Raw genomic sequence first — 24797 nt, forward strand, 5'->3', positions numbered from 1 at the left:
CGCTTATGCTTGTACGGTGGTTGTGAACTGTCAAAACACTTTTCAAAGCTCTTTTTTGGATGTAGAAAGTGGAAAAAACTAACCTGATTCTATTTTTTTATGTTGAACGAAGGTTTCGGAAGAAGTGTCAAAATGATTTACACAATGTGAGGTCCAGCTTATTTTTTAACGTGCGAGAATTATGGACTAAATTTTCAGATTTAGTCTGCAATAACTAACACTCCCACTCACCATAATGAGTAGTTTTCTTCAGAAACTTTTATTTTTTACTGTATGCTGTAATGCATTGTTAGTCATAGACGATGGTTTAAAAATTAGATTTAAGCATCTCTAGTCACACAATTCTTTTTGTCTCGTGTGTGGGCTGTGCCGTTTCCTGTGGTCGATTTCTTCTATTTGTGTAGGAGCAGCTTCCTGTTTCTGTTGAAGATGTGTGGCCTGTTCTTTAGTGTGTAATCTTGACCTGTTAGTTTTTTGAGCTTCCCCCAAATTCCACTCTGTCTGGTGTCTTTCCAGCATTAGGTTATGACCTGAATACTTTTTACAAGTGTGTATGGAGGATTTGGCAGAAGCTGCAATCTAAGACTAACCCCCATCCTTATCATACAAGTCAGAGCTTGAATGGAGTGCTTTTCATTTGATGATAATTTAGTGTATTTAGTGATAATGAGGCCAACTGAAAGTTCTGCTGTAATTTCTCCATTCTCTAATTGCGTTTCTAAAAGATTTTTCCCCCAATTAATAGATTTTATTCAGTAGGAGTGAATGAAGTTTATGTGGAGAATTAGTAGGGTGACTTCATGAGCCATACCATTATTTTGACTAGGCCACTGTTTAAATACTTCTCGTGTTCTTTGTGTTGGAGAACTTTTTACAGCTATAACAATGAACTTTGCATTTCTCAGATTTATAGTTGAGTAAAATGCTGTTTTCATTTCATTCTGGAAACTACAGATTACTTTTTTTTTCAAATGGCAAATAAAAATACATCAAAATAAAACAGTCCCATGTTTTTAGAGTTTATATTTGTATTTAGATTATTATTCTTATATTTTTATCAGCAATTACCCTGATTCCAAATGACAACAAATGAAAACGTGTTGTTTTCATTGATTGTAATTTTCAGATTTGTTTTTAACTGTATTTGGAAGAAATGTTGTCAGACCTTTTATTGTAGTTTTATTCACTTTATTTCCATTTTGATTTTTTTATTATACTACACTATAATAAAAACATTGAATAACCAGATATAACATATTTAATATTGCAGCTATAAGAAATGTTATATGCCAGCAATAAATTCTGTTATAGACAGACAGACAGATAGATAGACGGACGGATGGATGGATGGATGTTACATTTTTAGTCTTTAATTTTAGGTAGCTAAATCAACCCTGCTAATAAAACCACTCTTAAAATACATTTCTTTTTATACATTGTAAAAGTTTAAATTTTTAGTTTTGTCTATCTATAATGACCCTGCTGCTAAACCAACACATCATCACAATCATAAATCAAGCACACATATTCAAGCACTTCGGTTTTGACAGCTTACCCTTGCATCTCTTTCAGGTGCGTCGCTTCGAGCTGAAGTCTCCAGTGAAGACGATCGAGGACTTCATCAAGCGCTTCACTCCGAGCCGCTTGACCTCCGGCTCCAACAGCAGCAGCTCCTCCAGTCTGGCCACCAACCGCTCATCCTCACATAAACTGGGTTGCAGCATGCTGTCCTCCCCGTCAGCTGAAAACACGCTCACCAAACTAAATGAGGAGAAGCGGCAGGAACATGACCTACAGCATGCTTTCAGCCCCGTCCCGCCAAACTTCGATAAATCTAAAGCTTTGGCTCAGGATGAATGTGAACTCAGGTTTGAAGCTGAGTCTCCGGACGAAGCCGCTCTGGTTTATGCAGCTCGGGCTTATAAATGCGCTCTCGTTGGTCGTTTGCCTGATCAGGTGACGGTTGAACTTCCACATTTGGGAAAGTTGAGCTTCGAGCTTCTGCACACCTTGGGGTTTGACTCTACAAGAAAGAGGATGTCGGTGGTGGTTAAGCATCCGCTGACTGAACAGATCACAGTCTACACTAAGGGTGCCGATTCGGTTATCATGGATTTGATCAGGCCAGCTACAGGTATGTTAGTATTAATGTTTTAAATGTCTTCATGATACATTTGTGGAGTTTAGAGTTTGGGATACCTCTTCATTGTGTTCTGCGTCCTGATTGGCTGTAGACCTTTGTCAATAATTCTCCTCTATGTCTCCTGTACAGTACAGAATGCATTAAGCTTGCCAATTTAACATAAATATTCGATCACTAGGAGTGTGAGTTCCAAAATGAGTTGTAACTGTCCGCAGCACGACCATAGTAAAGGGGGTTGCACATCGGATGCACTGTGCCACGCCGTGCCACACAGCGCTATGCTTTTTTTGAATTGTAAACATAGGTTTGTTTCAGGGTAAGCACACGGGTGGATTAGAGTGGCCATATTCATCCATGTAATCACACGAAAACAACGTTAACATTATACCAGACACTGTAAAAAAATCATTCCCAGCCTCTATACTTTTCTGACAGGATATTCGAGTGTCATCGAGTGACAGAATGCTGCAGGACTGCTATACAGGTGTTATTATTTGGGATTATAGATAGTGAAATTTAGCGGTTTTTATTTTTTAAAGCATGACGGTAAAACCTGAACGCAATTATGAATTTATTAAAACAAATGCTTGTTTGTTGTAAAAATTCGTAATAATGACAAAAAAACCTAATTTGAGCATCTCATGACTTGCAGGTGCAGCCATTCTGCTGTTGTAAATGGTGTATTTTGGGAAATTTTCTTAGTTTGAAGAGGTATCTACCCCTTCCCCTTAGGCCTAGCTGAAGAGAATTGGGACACCCCTACCGCTTCACGTGAAACGCAAAACGAGGGGAAGCGCTAAGAGGTAGAATTGGGATTGTGCCCAGGTTTTGATCTTTAGTTTCATTCTGTTAAAGCTGGACTTAGTTTTCTACAAAATTTTTAACTTTGATAGTGTTTAAACAAGAGAGAAAAGTGTGAAAATGTTAATGTCTGTCTGAGAAAACTGTATAGTGATGGGTTTAACAGCCTGAAAACATCTCTAATAAAGCGGACTACTTTGTGGCTTTCGTGGCCTATTGCGGGTAAATCAACTCGCACAAATAACGAGGGGCCACTGTATTATTATTATTATTATTATTATTATTATTATTATTATTATTATTATTATTGGTGGTGTTTCTTCATTACTGTCAATGTGATGTGTTTATTTTTTTGGATAGTTTTGGATGATTTGAATAATTATGTTAAGTTCGTACTGTCAGTTTTATGTGTTCTTGGCTGCTAAAAGTTTGCCAAATCTTAAAAAAACGCCTGTCTATTTAAAGATCTCTAATATTTGCGATGCAATATGAATATGTGATATTTTTGTCAGTCTGGTCATCAAAACATCATAAAATAGCATCATAACATCTTAGAAGAAAATATTCATCTCGTTGGGAGAAAACAGTCTTATTGAACCTCTGTTCTGAGTTTTGCTCCAATCCATCTTGTAGACTTTTGAGCCATCTCTAAAACACTTTTTCACCAGCTGTAATTTTGACCATCCGAAGCATTTGAATTATTCTTCTTTTTGGCCTTCAGATGAACAGAAGTCTGGCATGCTGTCAGTCCTTCCCCCGAATGAAATGAATCAAATATTCTGCTTGGTTTATTTTGATGTTCAGTGTTGATTATGCTTTAGAACGCTTGTTGATCATGCTAAAGTTTTAATGAAGTCTGTGTTTTCTTTTCCATGCCCCAGTTAGACTGCCTGTTCCAGCAGAGTTAATGAATAATGGCTGACAGCCAAATGGGCAAAAATCACCTGATTTTGGATACATATGTTTATATATCTCCTAGACAGTGAAAGGCAGATGGCTACAAAGTCATTTAGTGTTGTATTTTTAATTATTTTGTTCACTATTATTTTTTTAATTTGCTATAATTTACAGTTGAGTGTGTTTTATTTAGGTGAACACATTTCTATTAAGTTGTATTTAGTTTTAGTTTTATTTTTAGTAATAATAGTTTATAGGGCTGTGCGACAGGCAACATAAATAATCACGATTTAATCACAATTTTGTCACACACAGACATTTAACACTGTGAATCTGAAACATTAACAAAGCAGTTAGATCTTTATTAAAGACCTGTAATATGTCTCTAAAACAGACATATGGCAAAAAATAAATAAAAATCACCTAGTAAAGGGGTAACAAATTTTCTGTAGAACAGACTTTTGGCAAAACAAATAAATAGACTAATGTGTTTGTCAAACTGAAGTAATGTCAAGATCAGACTACACGATTTTCAAAGTAGTCGCATCACAGATGTTTTCACACTTCATGACTATCTGGGGTAGCGTTTGGTCGATGCTTTGTTTACTTCAAGATGGATCAGCGACAGGTGGTTTCACACTACTTATTTTTGCTCACCTGGGTTTTGATGGGAAGTAGCAATTTCTTCTTTCCATTTTTTTTTCACCCAGTTGTGATATTGCTCAAATTGCATGTCAAACACACACGGGCGCTCCTGCTGAGTTTTTAAATATTTTTTTCCTTCAATTCTTGAGTCCAAATAGACCGAACTTAAGTGCTATAATGGGATCTAATATATGATGGTATTTTTTAATCAGAACACATTTCACGCTGCATGATTTGAATATCTGACGGGTGTTGACGACTCATCTGCGATTCTCTCAGATCGCATCTTTGATAGTTTATACAGTGTGATTTTAAATCGCATGAATGCATGTGATTTCAGGCATTTGTCTGCGATTTTTCAAAACCTGTTGGTCAAAATCGGGGCTAAAATCATGCAGTCTAAACTCTGCATAATGCTTTAATTTTCTGCTTGAACACATTTCTAGTTGTGTGTACTTTTCTGTATATTCACTTATTTATTCTTTTTTTGCATGCACATTTTATAGACCTTGTGAAACTGCTGTGAAATAGGCCGTTGACATGTTACGTCTTTTGCATAAACAAGTCCGTTATTTCCAATGGAGGGGGTCACGTAACCATAACTGACCGATCAGCCTCATACTTTGTATGGAATATACACATTTCAGTAGACAAATTACCTCAGACAGACACAGAACATCTGCAGTGCTTTTTCATTTTCTCCATAAATAAAAGTTGTATCAGAGCTGCAGCAATGTTTTGTTAGTTTGTCATCCTTTGAGAAAACGGTTGATGGTTGCCGAGCAATGACAAAGGAGTACAAGCGCAAAGCGTGTTGAAGGAAGCGAATTGCCTCATGCTTTCCACATGCTTTTAGACATAAGTTACTTACTGACAGATCTTGCATATTACCTGGTTCTGCGGTACATTTGGGCACCAACTCTCCCCGTGCTGAACTCATCATCTTTGTTTATGCAGGATATTTGTCATTAAGCCCAGTCTCCTCTTCTCGCATTCTTTTTGGGTCTGTTGCATTATAATTTATTCAAATAGCATACTGCAGAAAAAACATTCTGTAACGTTCAAATCGTGATTTCAGTATGATTTCAATTAATTGCACAAACCTAATAATAGTTTTGAAGAGTTAACTTCCAGTTAAAACCAAAGCATAATGTTTAAAGTGAAAATAAAATTAAAGTAAAAAAAAAATAAAACAGTTGAAACCAAAACTGGGGCGAAGCAGTGGCGCAGTATTAATTGCAATTGCTGTCGCCTCACAGCAAGAAGGTCGCTAGTTCGAGGCTCGGCTCAGGTGGCATTTTTGTGTGGAGTTTGCATGTTCTCCTTTCATTCGCCTGGGTTTCCTCCGGTTGCTCCGGTTTCCCCCACACTCCAAAAACATGTGATACAGGTGAATTGGGTAGGCTAAATTGTCCGTTGTAAATGTGTGTGTGGATGTTTCCCAGAGATGGGTTTCGGCTGGAAGGGCGTCCGCTGCGTAAAAAACTTGCTGGATAAGTTGGCGGTTCATTCCGCTGTGGCGACCCCATATTAATAAAGGGACTAAGCCGACAAGTGAATGAATGTATGAAACCAAAACTTACACTCGCATTACTCACATTCACAATTTAGCACATGTCTTTGGACTGTTGGGAAACCCAGAGCATCTGAGGAAACATCTGGAGAACACTTAAACTCCACACAGAAATGCCAACTGACCCAACTGGGACTCAAACCAGCAACTTTCTTGCTGTGAGGTGACAGAGCCACTGTGCTGCCAGTGCAGAAGCCAGTGTCTATATAATTGCTATCAATAATGTTCAAACCATTGGTTCTATAGAAACATGCGCTTGACTGATTTTTTTTTATTATTTTTTTTCAGGCTGTTGTATGCATCATAAAGTTTTCTGTGACTGTTGTTAGCATCATTGAGTTTTTCATTTACCTGTAATTTCAGTCGTGGTAGTTGATTAATAAAATAGCCTTGACTGGTGACTCTAAACTCAGAGCAGAAAGTGTGATTTTTCAGCAAATGTCTTTAAAGTGGTTGCCGGTTTTCGATGTGCACTGTTGATCTATGCCGATACACATTTGATACTTACATACTCAGCATGGCAAGGGCAATATGTCCCCTTCACCCAAACATCTGCTGGACGGTCTCCAGATTGTTTTTGGCTCTTGGATGTGTTCAAGGGTTTTAGTGGTTATAAACTATCCTAATGGCCCAGGTTGACTGGCTTGTTAGTATTCCAGGCACAAGAAAGAGCTCCAGTGGCTGATTTCTCTAATGCTGTGTACTTAAATGACTGAACAGAAGCGCTACATACACAGCACTGCACTTTATATCTAAATGTCAACAGGGAAAGGGAGAGAGAGAGAAACTGAGGCTACTGGTTTTTTGAACTTTCTCTTTTGAGGAAAACTGTTTTTTTTTCCATTGTTAGTATGCTGATTACAAACGGCAGTGATTTATCATAACTCACAGCAGTTCCAGATGCTTAAAAAGCAGAAATATGCCAACGTTCTTGTTTTGCGTCATACTTCGTTGTGTAGAAAACGTTTTCTGGATTCAGGATTGGCTAATATTTGGCAGACCTTTCATCTTGTTTTCCAAAATCAGGGTTTTTTCACCAAATTTAAATTCAATAAAGGATTAGTTCACTCATAAATATTTATTCATTTATTAAAGCGATTGTTTACTTAAATATGCAAATGTACTCCCTGTATACTCATCTTCAAGTGCTTACAAACCTGTTTGAGTTCCTTTCTTCTGTTGAACAAAAAGAAGATACTTTGAAGAAAGCTGAAAACCTGTAACCATTGACTTTCTTAGTTGAAAAAACAAATGCTTTTGGTTTCCAGCTTCATTCAAAATACCTTCTATTTTTGTTTACAAAGGAAAAAACTCAAAGGGGTTTGAAACAAGTAAATGATAATATAATTTTTGTTTTTCTCTTTAATTACTCACTCTTATGTTGTTTGAAATCCAGGAGCTCTCTCACCTAGGAGATTTTTAAAATCCTGAAAAGGAGCCTGAAACTAGCTACGTATTCATTCTCCTATTTTATGCGCATTTTGGATATGCACATTAAAAAAAATCAGTTTATGGAAATGCCAAGATGTGCATAAATTTTGAAAATGCGCATACAAATTGTATGTGCATAACTGAGTAGGATAAACCTTTTTATTTGATAAGAAAAGATGCGCATAAACTGCGATGGAAACACTTTTACCAAACAAATTCCAGTATGTGCGTTAAAAAAGGTCATGTGATTATTGTTATAAGAGATCATGTGATGATAAAAATGTGTGTGAAATGATAAACCAGCAGGCTGAGCACATTGTAAAACATCTGAAATGTTGTTTTGGTCATTGTAAAACGCTTTAACCATTTCAGTATTACTGTTATTATATCATTAATTGCCTCCAAAACTGTCAAGAGCGTCTGTGTTCAGCGTCTCACGTCTTCAAGCGTCACCACATTTTCATTGCGGATCAGCATCGTCTTCTGAAGCGCAAGTCGTCTATTAAATAATGAAAAGTTTCCCGCAGCTTCTCATATCGCAGCAAAATCCATCTTTATTGTTGATATTTGGTGCCAGTTAATCAAGAAGTCACTATTTTGTTCTCTTTGACTCATTGGATAGAAAAACTCTGCTTTATTCTCACGTCTTTTAAAGTTGTTTTTGCAGTATTATTTTTTATTTTTCCTTTAAAAGTGTTGTTTTGACTGCATTTATGTTGTCTTTTCTGGACTCTAGATGTATTGGGACCATTTCTGTCTACATAAGATTAGAGAGCTTTTAGATTTCATCTAAAATATCTTAATTTGTGTTTTGAAGATAAACGAATCATATAAACATGCTTAAAAACTGTTTAACATCTTTAAAAAAAAATTACTTAACATCTTTATCTAGAGCTGATTTAAGAGCAGCCAGTGAAACTCTCATTTAGATTTTTTTTTTATTTAATTACATAAAATAACTGCGGTGTCACTTTAAAAATTCACAGCTCTATAATAAAAGCATTCGATTGCTTTGCAAATTTTTTTATGCTCATTTAAGACTAAATTAGCTGTGTTTTTAAAAGAAAACTTACCAAACTGCTTCTGACAGTCACGCACCGCTACATGAACTGTTTTGAGGATTGCATAAAAGTGGTGACCGCCCCTAAAATGCAAATGAAGGGAATTCGTCATTATATTTTTTTCAAGGTGTTCTGATGCCTAAATAAAATGAAAGCACAAAACAGATTCACATTTAAGAGCAAGGGGTGACACTGGGTGGTTCGGGGGTATGTTTTGCGAATAGTTTATTGCCACCCTTTACAGAAAGATTAAAAATACAGGAAAATACCTTCATGGATGATAGCGGGATAGAATTGTAAAATACAGGACAATCCCGGGAAAGACAGAAATGTTGATGGGTATGCAATACAGTAAGACATCTTTACTGTTAAGGCTGATTTATACTTCTGCGTCAAACACCGGCGTATGCTACGGCGCTGACGCTTAGCACTTCGCCGTGGCCGTCGCAGTTACTGACGTGCACCTCTCAAAAAATTTAACTACACGTCGCAACGACGCGTAATGTTAGCTCTGTGATTGGTCGGCTTGGTAGCGCTGACGAGTCTGGGTGGGACCGAGAGCTGCGCGAATGGCGCGAGCGATTGTTTACAAGTGTGGAGTCCCGTGAAGGAGCTCCGGATGGAAAGTTTTGTTTTGTGTTTACCTCATAGTTAAAGTTGTTGCATGTCCGCCAGTTCCTGCCTCAAAATGAGCGAGTTTGAGCCACTTGTACATCCCGGAAGTGTTCAGTAGAAGCAAAACAGCAGCGAAGAAACTCGACACAGAGGTACGTTTACACCTCACTGCCAACTAGCATTTCGGAAGTGTTAATGCAGACCGACAGAGACAGCGCGCAGAAGTATAAATGCACAGCCACGCGCGTTGCATGTGCCGTGGGTTACGCCGGTCACTTGATGCAGAAGTATAAATCAGGCTTTACTCCCAATACAACTTGTAACTTTTTTTCCCTTCATGTCTTGGGTACATTATAAGATTTTTCACTGTTTAATACCCTGCCCTATAGAATTAAATCAATGACTGTAAAAAATATGGATGACGCGACAGCCCTTTTTCCCATTGAACGCCTTGAGGGCAAAACGCCTGCTTGACGGGCACAAACTGTCGCAAAAGACTGCTGAAATTGGAGCCAGACATGCGCAGAAGGATTGACTGATGGAGCCAGAGGAGGAGCCGCGAAAATGAGCAGAGTCGAGCTTCCAATCAAACGCTTTATGTAAAATCAACTACGCCCCCCGAACTTCTCAGCATGCGTTTGCTGTCATATCAACACAAATGGATGTAATAACGTCAACAAATATGAGGGGTTTTTATATTCAATCGCGCCAGCTCCAGGCCGCAGCGCATAACTTACTCGCGGCGTCGCGGGCTGATTCCGGCTCGCATGCGGCAGCGCCGGCTCGCTCGGCCGCCGCATCTGGCTCGATTGACTCGGGCTGGAATTGGGTAGTGAGTCCAGGCATCCGGAGTAGGTCCAGCAGAGGTAACATTAGTCAGTCTGAGCTCTAAGAGATAAGTCTCCGGCAGGCGAGAATCTAGCCGGAACTGTGTTTTGCTATCTGGGTGGCTAGGCGTGTATCAGCAAACTAATAAAGCCCGAAAAAAGCCCTGAACTTAGCGAATAAACAGTGTTTCCACCAGGATCATGTATGTCAGAAACTATAGTTTACTGCTGAACTCATTTTGTCATGGTAAAATAACACAGAAATCGAATAATAACATTTCAGTCTACTTCAGTCTCCTGCCGAAGCTCAGACGCCGCGCTTTGAGAAACTGTCAATCACGATGACACGCCCAGCATTAAATTACTGCTAAAAAAAAACTGTTTACAAAAATGAAGATCTGCACCTATTTCAGCACAATAACCAGTGCCTTAATCGACCAGAACTATCTTTCGGGACATTTTATTGCAAGTGTAATATTTTTTTTTATTTGGGCTCAAGTCTCCTTCATTAACACGGAGGAGGCGGGCTTTATGACTTGTACTGCAGCCAGCCCCCAGGGGGCGATCTAACGGCCGAAACCTTCACTCAAACGTAGGCTTGCGATACACTTGAATTAAATTAAGATTAATCTTTTGAAGGGCTTTTTCTTTTTTTCTTTTTTCTTTTTGGCTGTTCTGGCTGTTATGGACCATAAGTATTTCTTGCATCATTGCCATTAGTTGTATAATGTCCTCTTTCCTCCATGTTTTTTTGGCAGTCTGGAAATATATTTAAAGAGACTCTAGGTTTATTGGTGTTCAGCCTATGCAATGATGTTAACATGATGCTGCAAATACACACCCATGCTGTGCTTCGCTACAGACTACAGGCTGTTACGTGCACACAGACACATATGCTCAGTGTTTATTTCTGTACCTTTGGATCCAGAGTCGCTGTTCACCTATGGGTGTGGGCTTTCAATTAGCAAAGCAGACCAACTGAAGGTACAATAGCCTCTTTCAGAAGCATGTGGGACGTTTGCCATGCTTGTCTAATGGCACAATGCACAAAACAGCCAGTTTTCAGTCTTTGACCAATAAACTGTAGTAACATTGAAGTTGTAGTTTCTCTGACATAAAGCTGTCTTGACCAAACTTGGAAAAATAGACTTGGGCCTGGAAAAACTGTACCTGCTTGTTTCCAGTCATTATGTAACATGTTAAAATGAAGGACAAAAATGTTCTTGGGTTGCTCCAAATGTTAGAAGGGACATTGTGTTTTGCTTGAGGGAATGGCAGTCATTTCCGTTTTTCAGTAATGTAAAACTGGTGCGTAATTTTTGTATTTGGTCAGTAGCCGACCAGCCGCACCTCTGGGTAAATTTCTAAACCTTAGCTGAGTTAATGTTGTACAATCGACCTTTACAGCAATGTCTAGACTTTTGTTGGTTTGTAGGCCTTCCTTTTGGCTTAGAATTGATTTGTTGTTGTTTTTTTTTTTTAGAATTAAATTGGTTTTTGATTTGTTGGCATGAGTTGTTTTTATTTATTACATTCAGCATTTGTTTTACATTTGTTTTTTGTATAGTTGGTTTGTTATTGTGTTTGTTTATTTAATTATACTTTGGGGTTTTACTTATGTTTTATTTATTTTCTTGTTTTTGGTTTGGGTTTATTTCTTTTTTTACAAAAAAGGTAGATAATTGTAGTTAATATATTTACTAACATGAACTATACATTGATTGCAGCATTTATTAATCTATGTTAATGTTAGGTAATGAAAGTCATTCGTTGTTAGTTCTCGTTAACTGGCATAGCATTAACTTAATTGTTAACTAGCACAATTTTATTTTAATGATTATTAAATATTGATCTATGATTAATAAATTTTGTGCAAGTGTTGTTCATGGTTACGTTAGTAAATACATTTACTGAAGCTTATTTTAAAGTGCAACCACTTATTTCCATTTTGTTGGTGTTTATTTTCAGGCATTTTTTTGAATTTGGAAAACTTTGTTTTTGGGTTTTGATTTAGTTTTTTATTTATTTAGTTTGTTTTTTAGTTTTGGTTTGCTTTTCATGTATTGTTATGCTTTGGTTGGTTGGTTTGGTTGTTTCTTAGCTATTGGGTTCCTTTTTTAGGTTTTGTTGCTTTGTGTTTGTCACTTCATTTTTAGTTCTGCTTGGCGTTCAGTTTTGAGACAAGACTTGCCTGTTTGATCCAACATTAGTCTGTTAGATTATTTAGGAAACATAGTCATCAATAACTATAGATGAGCGATTAATCAAATAGTAATCGAAATCGACATTCATAACTTAAAGGAATTTTTTCCCATTACTTTCCCTACGTGTGGAGTCATGTGACCCTGTTGTGTTAAGACTGATTTATACTTCTGCGTCAAGTGCACGCATACTGTGTGGCACAGCCTTCGTGCGGTCACATTCACGCGCACCACTCCAAAAATGTAACTACACTTCATGACAACACGTAGAGCAAGCTGTGTGATTGGTAGTTGTGATGATTGTGGGTGGTGCTGAGAGCCGTTGGAGAGCGACAAGCCCGATAGAGCGAGTGTTTACAAGTGCCGAGTCCCATGGAGAAGATCCAGATGGAGACTTTGGTTTTGTGTTTACCATGTGATTAAAGTTGTTGCACTTTTAATGTAAAAAAAATTTGAAAATAATTTATTTTGTTTCCGAAAGTTAGTTATTTTTATTTAAATTCAGTTTTTCACTGGTAATGTTCAATGAATAATCATAGATAGTAGTAGTGTGTGTTTCCTTAAGTTATTTTAAAATCAAGTAGTGCACCCTTTATTGAAAAATTTGTCAATTGTAATATTGTGAGCATATTTACTGTACAAAACCTGTCAGTAAACTATAAGGGCATTAAAATGAATATAAAAATCGTTCATTAATCATAATCGAGCTGAAATGTTCTTTTTCAATTTAATTTAGCTCTCATTGACATACTAAAAGTTTCATGGGTCATCCCACACTGTGTTCACCACTACATTTCTATTGCTAGAAGTTTAAAATCACACACTTCACCTCTAAATACTAGATCAACGATGATTGTTTCTGTTTTGAGAGTGATGTCAGAACATGATATGGGCATTTAATAAACCTACACGATTTTTAAAAGCATTAAATACCTGAGACTGTGCATCAGTCTTTGGAAAAGCAGGTCCAGTCGTCCCACATTTGCAGGGGTGGTGATGAATCATTCAGTGAAAATGTGAGGTTTGGCACATTCGCCCCCTCGTCTTGGCTGATAGTCCTCCATGTTGGGAAGTGATCATCCCAAACAGTTTGTTCTGCTTTTCCTGCCAGGAAGCAATGCAGCGAGCAATAACACAGGAGCGATAAACCTCAAATCGCTCCGTAGCCAGATTATCCAGTCAACCTGTCAAAACACTCCACCGTCTTGATTAAACCTAATGGCCTTGTTGAAGATGACAACGGCAGCATAGAAAACCAACCTGGAAGAGTGATTAGTTCATGCTTTGCTCTGTGTGTTTGTCTCACTATGTGTGTGTAATGTTAGTTTAAAAGATTTTGATGGATTGTCTAATGTTTTTTTGTTTATGTTTTTGTATTGCAGATGATTGCAAAGGAAAGCGGCAAAGGAAAATCTTGTATAAAACCCAAAACTACTTAAATTTGTATGCTGCAGATGGTCTGAGGACACTCTGTATCGCTAAAAAGGTAACAATTAGATATTTGCATATTTTTGTGTAAGGTCAAAAATGTATAACACGTTTTTTTTTTTTTTTTTTTTTTTTTGTGAAATAAAAAATACAATAAAAAGCTGCATTTTATATTATATTATATTATATTATTATATTTTATTATATTATATTTTATTATATTATATTTTATTATATTTTATTATATTATATTATTTGTAATTTAGAAAATACGACAAATATTGTCATTTTACTCAAATTGGTGCCTATTAAATCCGGTAAATCTAAGGAAACAGAGTTTGTTACTGAGTAAGTAATGACTTAATTTTGTGTAGTTTACCAGCTCTAATTTTTGTTTTCACATTGCCACTTTTGGGTTTATCTTACTGCACCAAAAAAACAAAGTGTTTGCCTTGAGAAAAGTGTTTTTGCACAGATGGTTTACAAGTATGTGAGCTTTTTCCCAGTGTGCTGATCTGTGTGACAGATCAACAAGCTTCTTTCTCACTCTCTGTTCGTCTTTCTCATCTCTCCTTCTCTCTCCATATCTTATGGATAGTAATATATGCTCTCACTCTTTATAACTCCGTGTTCTGAGCTGCATGTGTTAGTCTGAGTGCCATATGATGTGATAAGATTTTGCACAAAAGAAAAAAAAAAGTTTACTTTGATTTCATTTATTCATTTTCTTTTCGACTTAGTTTCTTTATTGATCAGGGGTCGCCACAGCGGAATGAACCGCCAACATATCCAGCATATGTTTTACACAGCGGAAGCTCTTCCAGCCACAACCCACACTGAGAAACACCCATACACTTCTGCATTCACATACAAACACTACGGCCAATTTAGCTTATTCAATGCACTTGTTCTGCATGTCTTTGGACTTGTGAGGGAAACCGGAGCACCCGGAGGAAACCCACGCCAACACAGGGAGAACATGCAAACTCCACACAGAAATACCAACTGACCCAGCTGGGGCTCAAACCACCTTCTTGCTGTGCTACCCACTGCCCCACCATGACGCCCTTACTATTATTTATTTATTATTTATTTATTTGAATCATTCAATAAATTCTAGCTCTTATCTAATGCTTCATATATGTTTTTTTATTTATTTATTCTTGTTTTTGGCTCGCTTGACTGCCTCTGTAGCTGAAGTCACCTTAACAGAAGGAAAGCTTTAAACAGCTTGGATACAATTATTTTTCACACAATTAAGTGTGAATTCATGCATAAATGGAGCTCCTTAAAGTTTAACAAGCCTTTTATTGTGTTAGTTTTGTTTTCTCCACCCGTTTTTGTTTTTTTAAGCCAGCAACCAGAATAACTTGTGTTTTTCCTCTTCTTTGCTTTTTTCACATCTTTCTGCTATTTTCTTTTTTTTTGTCTTCTTAAAAGTACCACAGTATGACACCCACTGTGTTATCATCTCAGTCATAAGTAGATTTCTGAGAATATTTCCTTTTTACATGACTAAATTGTGGCTAGTAACGTAATCTTGACTAAAGCATTTTAGATGTTTTTGATTGATTTACACTACCGGTTAAACGTTTTCTGTTCTTCTAGGCGCATTTATTAAATGTTAAAAAAAAAGTTAAACTGTTAAATATTTATTACAATTTTAAATAAATGCTTATTGTATGTAGTTTCAAATAAAATTATTACTCCTGTCATTATTATTTTTATTACTATTACCATTAATAATAATAATAATAATAATAATAATTCTAAGTAATTTTAGAGGGATTTCTGAAGGAACATGTGACTGGAACTGGAGAAAATTCTAAAATTAAATTATAAACTACTTTTGAACAGTTTTTTTATAGTGCAGTAACATTCAAAATTTTACAATTTGTACTGTATTTTTGATGAAAGAAATGCAGCAGGATAAGATTTAAGATTTGATTTAATTTTGTAGCATATTGATATAAAATACAATTAGAAAGAGAATCCATTTGTTATCGACAACTTGAAATGGATTAAGCAAAGCATTGAATTACTAACGGCACAAAAACTGGTGGATGTGAAGGAACTGTAGAAGGTTAGTAAGCTAAAAAAGATAACTAATTCAGTCATGGAAAAATAAAAGAAATATAAATAATGTTAATTAAAATAACACTCGTAGTCAATACATTTACTGTTATCTGATTAGGTACAGCAATTGAAATCTGATTAAGTATTTAAATATGTAATAATATATGCTAACAAGATCGTAATCTACATTATACGATCAGAATCTGAGTTACCCAGCATTGACCAGTAGGTCTGCACTAAATTAGAAAATTTTGATATTTCACAAGATGCTTTGAAAATCAATATTTGATGATTTTCAGGACAAGTATTCAGATACAGAAATTAAATAATAATAATGCAGAAAATGCTTACTTTGTCTTGTTTCTATAATCCAAATAACTAAAAGTTCTTGGATTTATTAGGGCTTGAAACTAGAGTTTTGTATTTTTTTTATTTAGATTTTTTTAACAGTTTAAATCATATACATTTTATATAAATAATTAAATGCAATAAATCTTTATCTAAACTCTCTTGAACAGCTCATTCACAGGCATTAAAAACAAATGCAAATGATAAACCATCACTCTATTATGGTTAAACTGAGCTGTGACTACTATGTTTTGTGGCTCTTGATCAACTATAATCCAGACTCAACATTGCATACACTGAAAAACAATGTGAAAAATGTGTTGAATTTAAACAAACACATTAAATTTAGTAAAGTTTAACTTAATTAGTTTGTTTCAATTCAACCCAAATTAATTGTTTATAGCCACTTTAAAAAAATTGTAAATCCAATGAATCATCTCTGAATGTTTTTTTTTTTCAGTGTAGTTTGCGATGTGACTGTTGCAGATGCACACATTGCGATTTCAAAGCTTAAACGATATATTGTGTAGCCCTACTAACCCGTGATATGGTTGTTGTTGTTTTTTCCTCCAGGTGCTCAGTAAGGAGGAATATGCTAGTTGGTTACAGCGCCACCTGGAGGCAGAAACAGCCATACAGAGGAGAGAGGAGCTGCTATTTGAGTCTGCGTTACGACTTGAAACCAACCTCCAACTTTTGGGTAATAATAGTCCCTGAAGCAATCGTCTTTTGAAGAACTTGTTTTCACCTGCTGTTAAAGGGCTCATAATATGCCTTTTTAACATACTTTTTTGCATGATAATGTGTTTGAACATGAAAAATATCTGTAGAATTACATAGGGACGAGTTCTCTGTACCAGCCAGCCCTGTTTCTAAACTCCTCAATTGAGTTTTCTTCCGTAAATGTACACTTCAATTTATGCTGAAATTAAGTGATTCCCACCCTAGGGGACGAGATCGGGTTGAGTTGTGTTAATGGCGTGGTGTCTTCATGTAAAAGAGATTGTTTCACAGATCTAATATAATGATACACATGCCATTTCTTCACACACATACAGCTTTGTGTTATCTGACCATTAACCATTAGGATTAGGAGTTTAAACTGGTTTTAAAAGGCATTGCTGAAGCAAAAGCTGTAAATGCATTTCCCTTTACTAGAAATGTGGCAGAGATCATCAACTTCTTGATCACCTAATTTTTAATTTGCCATAAAACGAAGGATAAGATTGTCATTCTTTCCTGTATCATGACGCATCCATTTGAAATTAGAAATTAAAGGACTGTACTTGATTTCGTTCTATACAAACTGATTAGATTGTTGGAAGATGGGTGTTGCTAACAAAATGAAGAAAGATTGATGAATGAAGGCAGAGCAGAAAAAGCCCTTGATAGCCCTTTCCCAAAGGCATTCCATGTTACCAGAAGTGAAGAAAAGTCATTTCAAGGGGGAAAGAAGGTTATGATATTTGATTAAAGGGCAATTCTGAGGGCAATGAGTTTTTACAAAATAATAAAGGGAACAGATACATCATTTATAGCAAGCACTACTATATACAAATAAAAAATAAGAAGAATAAATTACGATTTCATTCCAACTTTGAGGCATAAAAAAGTGTGTTGTTTGCCTCGACCCAACTATTGAACACATCACAGAAAACATATTTCTAAAGATGCCATTGATTTGAAATTTTCACTGAATGTTTAGAATAACCAAAGGAAATACATATATGCAAAGAAAAAACCGAGTTAGTTTAAAAATGAAGTTATGTGTGCTAAAATGAAATTACCCAAGGGAAAAGTATGAGATCATAAAGAAAGAGAGGCGTAGAAAATAAGTGAAAGTCCTGACTGCAGCCGAAATCTCTCAGTAGTTATTCAGCAACCCGAAATTTCTGCCCTTTGTCATTGTAAATTAATATCAGGTGCTTCAGTCCAACATCTACATTATCAAGATGATGAAGATAAAACCAGAGTGGACATTACAGTAAGAAAATGATCCGAAACTCTGCCAAGGAAACTCTCAAGCAGAGAGAGTAAGTTTCAGAGAAAGAAAATCAAGCTGTAGAATGGCCCAGCCAATTACCTGAGTTGAATCCAATAGAAAATACAAAGTAAAGATCAGATTTGATAGACAGGAGCCACAGAATTATCAAAATTTGTACACTCTTTTACACCCCTGAGGTGTCTTTAAGCTGCCATCACCAAAAAAGCCTTTTATTTAAAGTATTAAATACATTTCAGTGGTTCAGTACTTTTTATTTTTATTTTTATGTTTTTATTGTTTGGGCTTTTACCAAAATCTAGCTTAACTCCAGCAGCTTCTTTAGAAGTATTCAGTTATTTTATTTATTTATACAGGGACAATGTACAACATGACATGTTGTACCAGAGTTAGCTATAAAGGTAATTTACATCTGTAAGTATTATTAGTATTGTTCCCACAAAAAAAAACATGACGTTTTCAAAACGTATTTCCCCCACTATATATATATATATATATATATATATATATATATATATATATATATATATATATATATATATATATATATATATAATTTGTTTTTGTTTTTCAAGAGTCAGAATTATGTAATATGTGTTTATGTTTTTAAGAAAAATGTGGGAATTGTGTGAAAAAAGTGAAGAAAAAAAACTTTAGGCAACAAATTTACTCACTTTTTTAGGTAAAGTAACAAGTAAATCTTTCTTTCTGTCTTTTTCAATAGGAGCAACTGGTATTGAGGACAGACTTCAAGATGGGGTCCCCGAGACCATCGCCTCTCTGAGGAAAGCCGGTCTTCAGATCTGGGTGCTAACAGGAGATAAACAAGAGACTGCCATCAACATTGCCTACGCTTGCAAACTGCTGGACCCAGAGGAGGAGATCATCACTCTTAATGCTGACTCGCAGGTATACCCAGCATGCACTGCTGCAGTCTCTATCACATCACTGCTACCTTTGTGTGCTGAACAAATTAGTTTTGATAAATGATTGATTTATTTCTGTAGTTAATCCTTCAGTCAGATTCCGAATCAAAGTCCTTAAAAGTAAATTTTTTTAGGCAATTCCTCAGAATTTCCAAAACTATAAAGAAAATGTTTCATATATGCATTCTTTAAAAAGAAATATGTAAATATATAAAGCACTTTATATACTCAAGACTACTCTTAATAATTCTGCCTACAATTAGAGCAGAGATGCCCAAACTAGGCCCACAGTAATTTTTGATTCGGCCTGCCATCTCATCTAAGAAGAGAAGTAAGGTGTGGACTGTTTAGAGATATTTTTAGGAACTGTCTTTAGGTTTTTTCTGTTTTTTTTCTGTTAAAAGCTAATTGACAGCAAATGTTTCAAATAAATATTCTAAATTAATTAGATTTAGGACATTACCTTATGGATAGATTACAATACAGAGACTTTGAGCAAATCAAGGCAAAGATTCTGCTTGACTAGTGTATTCAGCATTGTACTCCAATGTTATGTTTTCATTTTAAAAAGTTACACTGGATTGGTTAATTAGATTTGTAATGTTTTTTATTATATATTTTAAAGATTATAAAAATAAATAAGGAAATGACCCATGGCAACTTTACTATAATTCGGTATATTTACCGTCGTCCCATGGCTCATAATGATATTTGGTTTTTGGTCCTTTATACGAAAAAGTTTGGGCACTCCTGGACTAGAGGGTTTGAAATATGTTAAAGGTGCAATAAGGGAATTGTCTTCAGAAACAATTTTTGTAATGCTGGTTAAATGTCTTTTCACATCCTGTTATTTATATAAGTGTATTTATATGTATTTAAAAATTCTTTGAAATCTTTCAGTCTGAACATTACAATGGGCTGTCCTACCTGTCTGTCAAAATAACTAATGGCACATCAAGGGTTATGTCATCGCTGCGTTCACAGATGCAGTTCAGACAGAGAATGGTTGGCAAACATAAACAAACTAACCTTTTTTAATTTTTAAATTGTAATTATTAACAGTACTGTAAAGTCTTCCTTTTGGTGAATGTTATGTGATGTGTTGTGGCGATGTTGTTTATGCGTTCAGGAGTCGTGGCTTTGGATAGTGATTTGCACTTTCATGTAGGCTTTCAGTGCTATCAGGCTAACAGCTTTTTCAAAGATCTCCTATTGCACCTTTAAATATCACTTTTTACAAGGAGTTAAAAGCCTGTTTCTACATAATTCTATTACAACATATCTCAGGAGTCCTTTCTGTTTGATCGTGTGTTTAATTATTCATTCTCTGATTTGATTATTATTCTGTTTTTGCTTTTTGCAACCAGGAATGAGAAAAATGTGTGAAGGTATTGCTTCTAACATAGAGCTGTTTGTGCCAGTTGAAACACAAACTGTAGTTTCATTTCTCCCACTATTGTACCAACCCCAAGCCCCCCTCACTTATCAGTGGGTGTTTTCTCCAGTATGGGCACTGTAATGTCTCAAGAGGGATATTTATTTAGTTATTTTAATTATATATATATATATATATATATATATATATATATATATATATATATATATATATATTTATATATATTTATATATATATTTATATATATATATATATATATATATATATATATATATATATATATATATATATATTTATATTTATATATATATATATATATATATATATATATATATATATATATATATATATATATATATATACATGCATACATACATACATATTTATTTATTTATTTATTTATTTATTTATTTATTTATTTATTTCTAATATTACCATTTCTCTTCTGTGTGTATGTTTGGTTTAAGCTTATTTATTGGTTAAAAATTACCAGTAGGCTGATTTTTGCCATTTTTAATGATCAACATTGGCCAAAATGTGTTTTTAAGAGATATTTTTTGTATTAAGATGATAAATGTCAAGGCAGGACTGTTATATGACTATAACCAGTACTTTTTAATGTATAATATTAAAACTGTAGGAATACATGACTCCCAATTTCCCAAGTCCACTTTTGGTTGCAGTTTTTACTTCCTTTTTAGTTCTGTTTTTTTACAACTTAAGATTTAGAATTACAAAATCTTTAGTTTGCCACAATCTAAACTTTTTTTTCAATAATTCTATATTAAAACATGTGATTTTAAAATAAGCACATTTATTCTTTTTTTTTTTTGTAATATTTACAAAATGACAGCAGTCCAATTTATTCCAGATTAACAAACTTGTATTTACTTTACAAAAGGGATGGTTAAAACATGCCTTTTATTTTATGCAGACTAATTATTCTATTATACAAAAGTGTCTATAGTTGAAAAAACACCCATATACCAAACCACATTCCCTGCATGACGTTGTCCTTTATTAGAATGTAGATGTTTCCTTCACAGAACAGTTGGACGGACTTGAATGAGCTCTCGTTATGTTTCATTGTCTCCTCAGAGAACACATGAACCATTCGCATGAGTTTTGTTTTGAAAAACACACGAGCAAAGAACTGTCATACAGGAATGTTTTAATCACTGACTCGCAGGATTAATCATAACTGTTTTCTTGCTTACAATGATGATTCAAGCAAAAATGAAAATTGTCATTTACTCAGTCTCATGTCATTACAAACCTGTATGACACTCATTCTTCTGTGGAACACACAAGATATTTTCATGCAGTGTGTAATATTGCTCTTTGTGAAGTTGAAGGGTTTGCATAGTTTCAGAGCTTAAAGTGTACCACAATTAAAATGCCATTGCTCTTCATTCAATCGCCACCACTAAAAAAAATAATAATTCCCTCGTGCATATGAAGCGGTGAAATTATTTTTTTACACGTATGTCACACGTTGGCTCAAACTGATATGGTAAAAACAATCCTCCATTCAAGTTTCGTTTTTAGCACAGCTCTGACGTTGAGAGTGGTTGAGCTCAACTGCATATAGCAATATCATATTGGAGGGGGCTGGACATGTCTGATACTAGAGAACTTTTGATTGGTCAGAAGATTTGAGGAGAGTGAAATATGATGTTATTTCAAAAGAAAAACATTGGTCCCTTTAGGTCAGGGATGTCAAACTCAATTCCTGGAGGGCCGCAGGCCTGCACAGTTTAGTTCCAACCCTAATTAAACACACCTTATCACATTAATTGAGTCCCTCAGGCTTGTTTGAAACCTACAGGTAAGTGTGTTGGAGCAGGGTTGGAACTAAACTGTGCAGAGCTGCAGCCCTCCAGGAATTTAGTTTGACATCCCTGGTTTAGATGGAAGTGACAAACTGCAAGCTTTGGATGTTTCTTCAATATCTTCTTATTGCAAATTATGTCATTGCAGACTATCCCGGCTGTACGCAGTCTTAAAATGTCTTAAATTGCTTAAACAAAATTTTAGGCTTAAATTTGCCAAAATATTATGTTTTATGTCTTGAATCATTTTAAACGGATCCTACTTTTCTTATGCACATAAAAAGCTACTTATTCAGGCCGAAATCATCCAATCCCCAGCAATCCATCTTAATAAAACTTTTAACAAATAGCTGCATTTTTAACTTTATTACCAGTATAATCTGTTTATGTCCTTACTAACTCAATAGCATTTGTTTAAAACTTCTCCATTAGTTTATGGTGAGGACACTGAACTGGACAGACAGCTGCGCTTATATTTAACTTTGTTTTTAAGAAATATGTTAAAGTGCAACTATAAAACCAGTGTTTGCTTGTTTTGACACTTTATTAATAATTAAATTAGAAGTTTTTAAAAAACATTTAAATGGTAAAAACATTTTCTTTTCCATTATAAAGAAATATCGAAGTCATAAGTGATGAGCCCCATATCAGTCTTTTATTAATAATGGTTTTTAAAGGTTCTTTAAAAGTTTAAATTTGACTTTATGAGACCTGCAGAAACCCTGTTATAGATATTCTTAAGACTAACAAACACAATTTTGTTTGTTTTTAGTTTGTGTGTATGTCAATTTTTTTTGTGGGAGACCTTCAAAGCAAAAGTTTGAAACTAAACTTAAAGCAAAAATAAAATATTTTAAGAAATGTGACATCAGGAGGACTTAAATGATAACGTTTTCATTTTTGGCTGGAGGATCCAGTAATTTGTTACAACAAATATTTTACATAATTTACTATGTCATTATGGTCTGTTTAGTTTATTACCCGAGTATTTAGCCGAGTCATCTTTTTTTGGAAAGATGTTGTTATTGAATCCTCATAAAACATTCATTGTGTCCTTTCATGACCTTCCTGATTATTATTTTTTTCTCTGTGTCTGAATGTGGATTTTACCAGGAGGCCTGTGCTAGGTTGCTGGAGAACAGTCTGCACTATATCCAGGCAAAGTTTCTCTGCGACCCTCGAGCAGGTCCTCAAGCAGCAGGAGACTACGCTGGCATCCATTTCTCTTCTCCTGTGTGTTCTCCGACCTCCTCCGGCCACTCCGGCCCCTTCCTGGTGCACCGGCTCGGCCTTGTGATCGATGGTCGCACCTTGGCCTATGCACTGGACAAGAGTTTGGAGGATAAGTTTCTGGCTGTGGCCCGGAGCTGCAGGTCTGTCCTGTGCTGCCGCTCGACGCCCTTGCAGAAGAGCATGGTGGTCAAGCTAGTGCGCAACAAGCTCAAGGTCATGACGCTGGCAATAGGTAAGTGGAGGATCGGATTGAATCTGGTTTTTGTTTTAAATGTTTAATCTCAAGCTTTATGGTGTGGTTTTTTTTTCTTTATGAAATAGAACAGAGTCTTTAAGGTTCAATTTGCAGCTGATGGGCCCTCAGTGGTCATAACCATCACACAACTGCAATCTAAGACTATACACACAAATGAACCCCATTGAGTTTCACTAATGCTGGTGATTCTAAAGGAATAGCTCTCCCAAAATTGAAGATGGCCTTATTTGCTTGCCATCAGGTTTTTTCTAAGACCAGAAATTGTTTCTTTGCTCAATTTCATCCTGTTATGTAAAATAAACAGAGACTGAAGCCTTGAAAGCTCCAGAAAGCACTTTTAAGTAGCCTGTGTGAAGAAAAATATGTTATTTTTCTTCGCAAGAGGACTGGTTTATTAGCTTATTTATAAGGACTGACATCATAAAATAAATGGAAATATTTTTTTTAAAGAAATGAATGCTTTCATTGAGCAAAGGTGCATTACATCGATCAAAAGTGACAGTAAAAACATTTATAAAATGTGGGAAAAAAATCTTTAGTAAACGCTCTCTCCTAAAAAGAAAATAGGATTCCACAAATGTTGTTGACATTTAGTAGTAATGAAATTTTTTTTTTTTTTTATTATATTGGACAGAAGGATTTCTATACTTACCAGACACTTTATTAGGTACACTTTACTAGTACTGGGTTGGACCCCTTTTTGCCTTCAGAACTGGCTTAATACTTTGTTTCATAGATTCAACAAGGTACTGGAAATATTCCTCAGAGATTTTGATTTATATTGACATGATAGCATCCCACAGTTGCTGCAGATTTGTTTGGTAAATATGATGATACGAATCTCCCATTCTACCACATCCCAAATGTGCTTTATTTTATGTTTAAGAAACCAGTCTGAGATGATTTGTGCTTTATGACATGGCACCTTATCCTGCTGGAAGTAGCCATCAGAAGATGCATATACTGTTGTCAGCAACAATACTCGGGTAGGCTGTCTCGTTAACACGATGCTCAATGGATACTAATGAGCCCAAAGTGTGCCAAAAAAATATCCCCACACCATTACACCACTATTACCATTAGAGCTGTGAACCTACACTAGTCTC

The 24797-nt window shown here is 35.4% G+C and overlaps 1 protein-coding gene across 2 annotated transcripts in view; it reads left to right on the top strand.

Moving 5' to 3' along the window:
• Positions 1 to 24797, top strand: part of atp10a (ATPase phospholipid transporting 10A) — a 106824-nt gene that overhangs the window by 51931 nt on the left and 30096 nt on the right. For both annotated transcript variants that reach the window (XR_015493949.1, XM_087257641.1), the window contains exons 10-14: positions 1573 to 2134; positions 13577 to 13680; positions 16620 to 16746; positions 18773 to 18957; positions 23316 to 23667. Coding sequence is in view for 1 of the 2 variants with exons in the window: in XM_087257641.1 (XP_087113767.1) it covers positions 1573 to 2134; positions 13577 to 13680; positions 16620 to 16746; positions 18773 to 18957; positions 23316 to 23667 (1330 nt within the window). In the remaining variant the exon portion in view is untranslated. The remainder of the gene's footprint in view (positions 1 to 1572; positions 2135 to 13576; positions 13681 to 16619; positions 16747 to 18772; positions 18958 to 23315; positions 23668 to 24797) is intronic.

The sequence above is a fragment of the Danio rerio genome, chromosome 6, assembly GCF_052040795.2.
Source record: "Danio rerio strain M-AB ecotype USA chromosome 6, GRCz13ab, whole genome shotgun sequence".
NCBI lineage: Eukaryota > Metazoa > Chordata > Actinopteri > Cypriniformes > Danionidae > Danio > Danio rerio.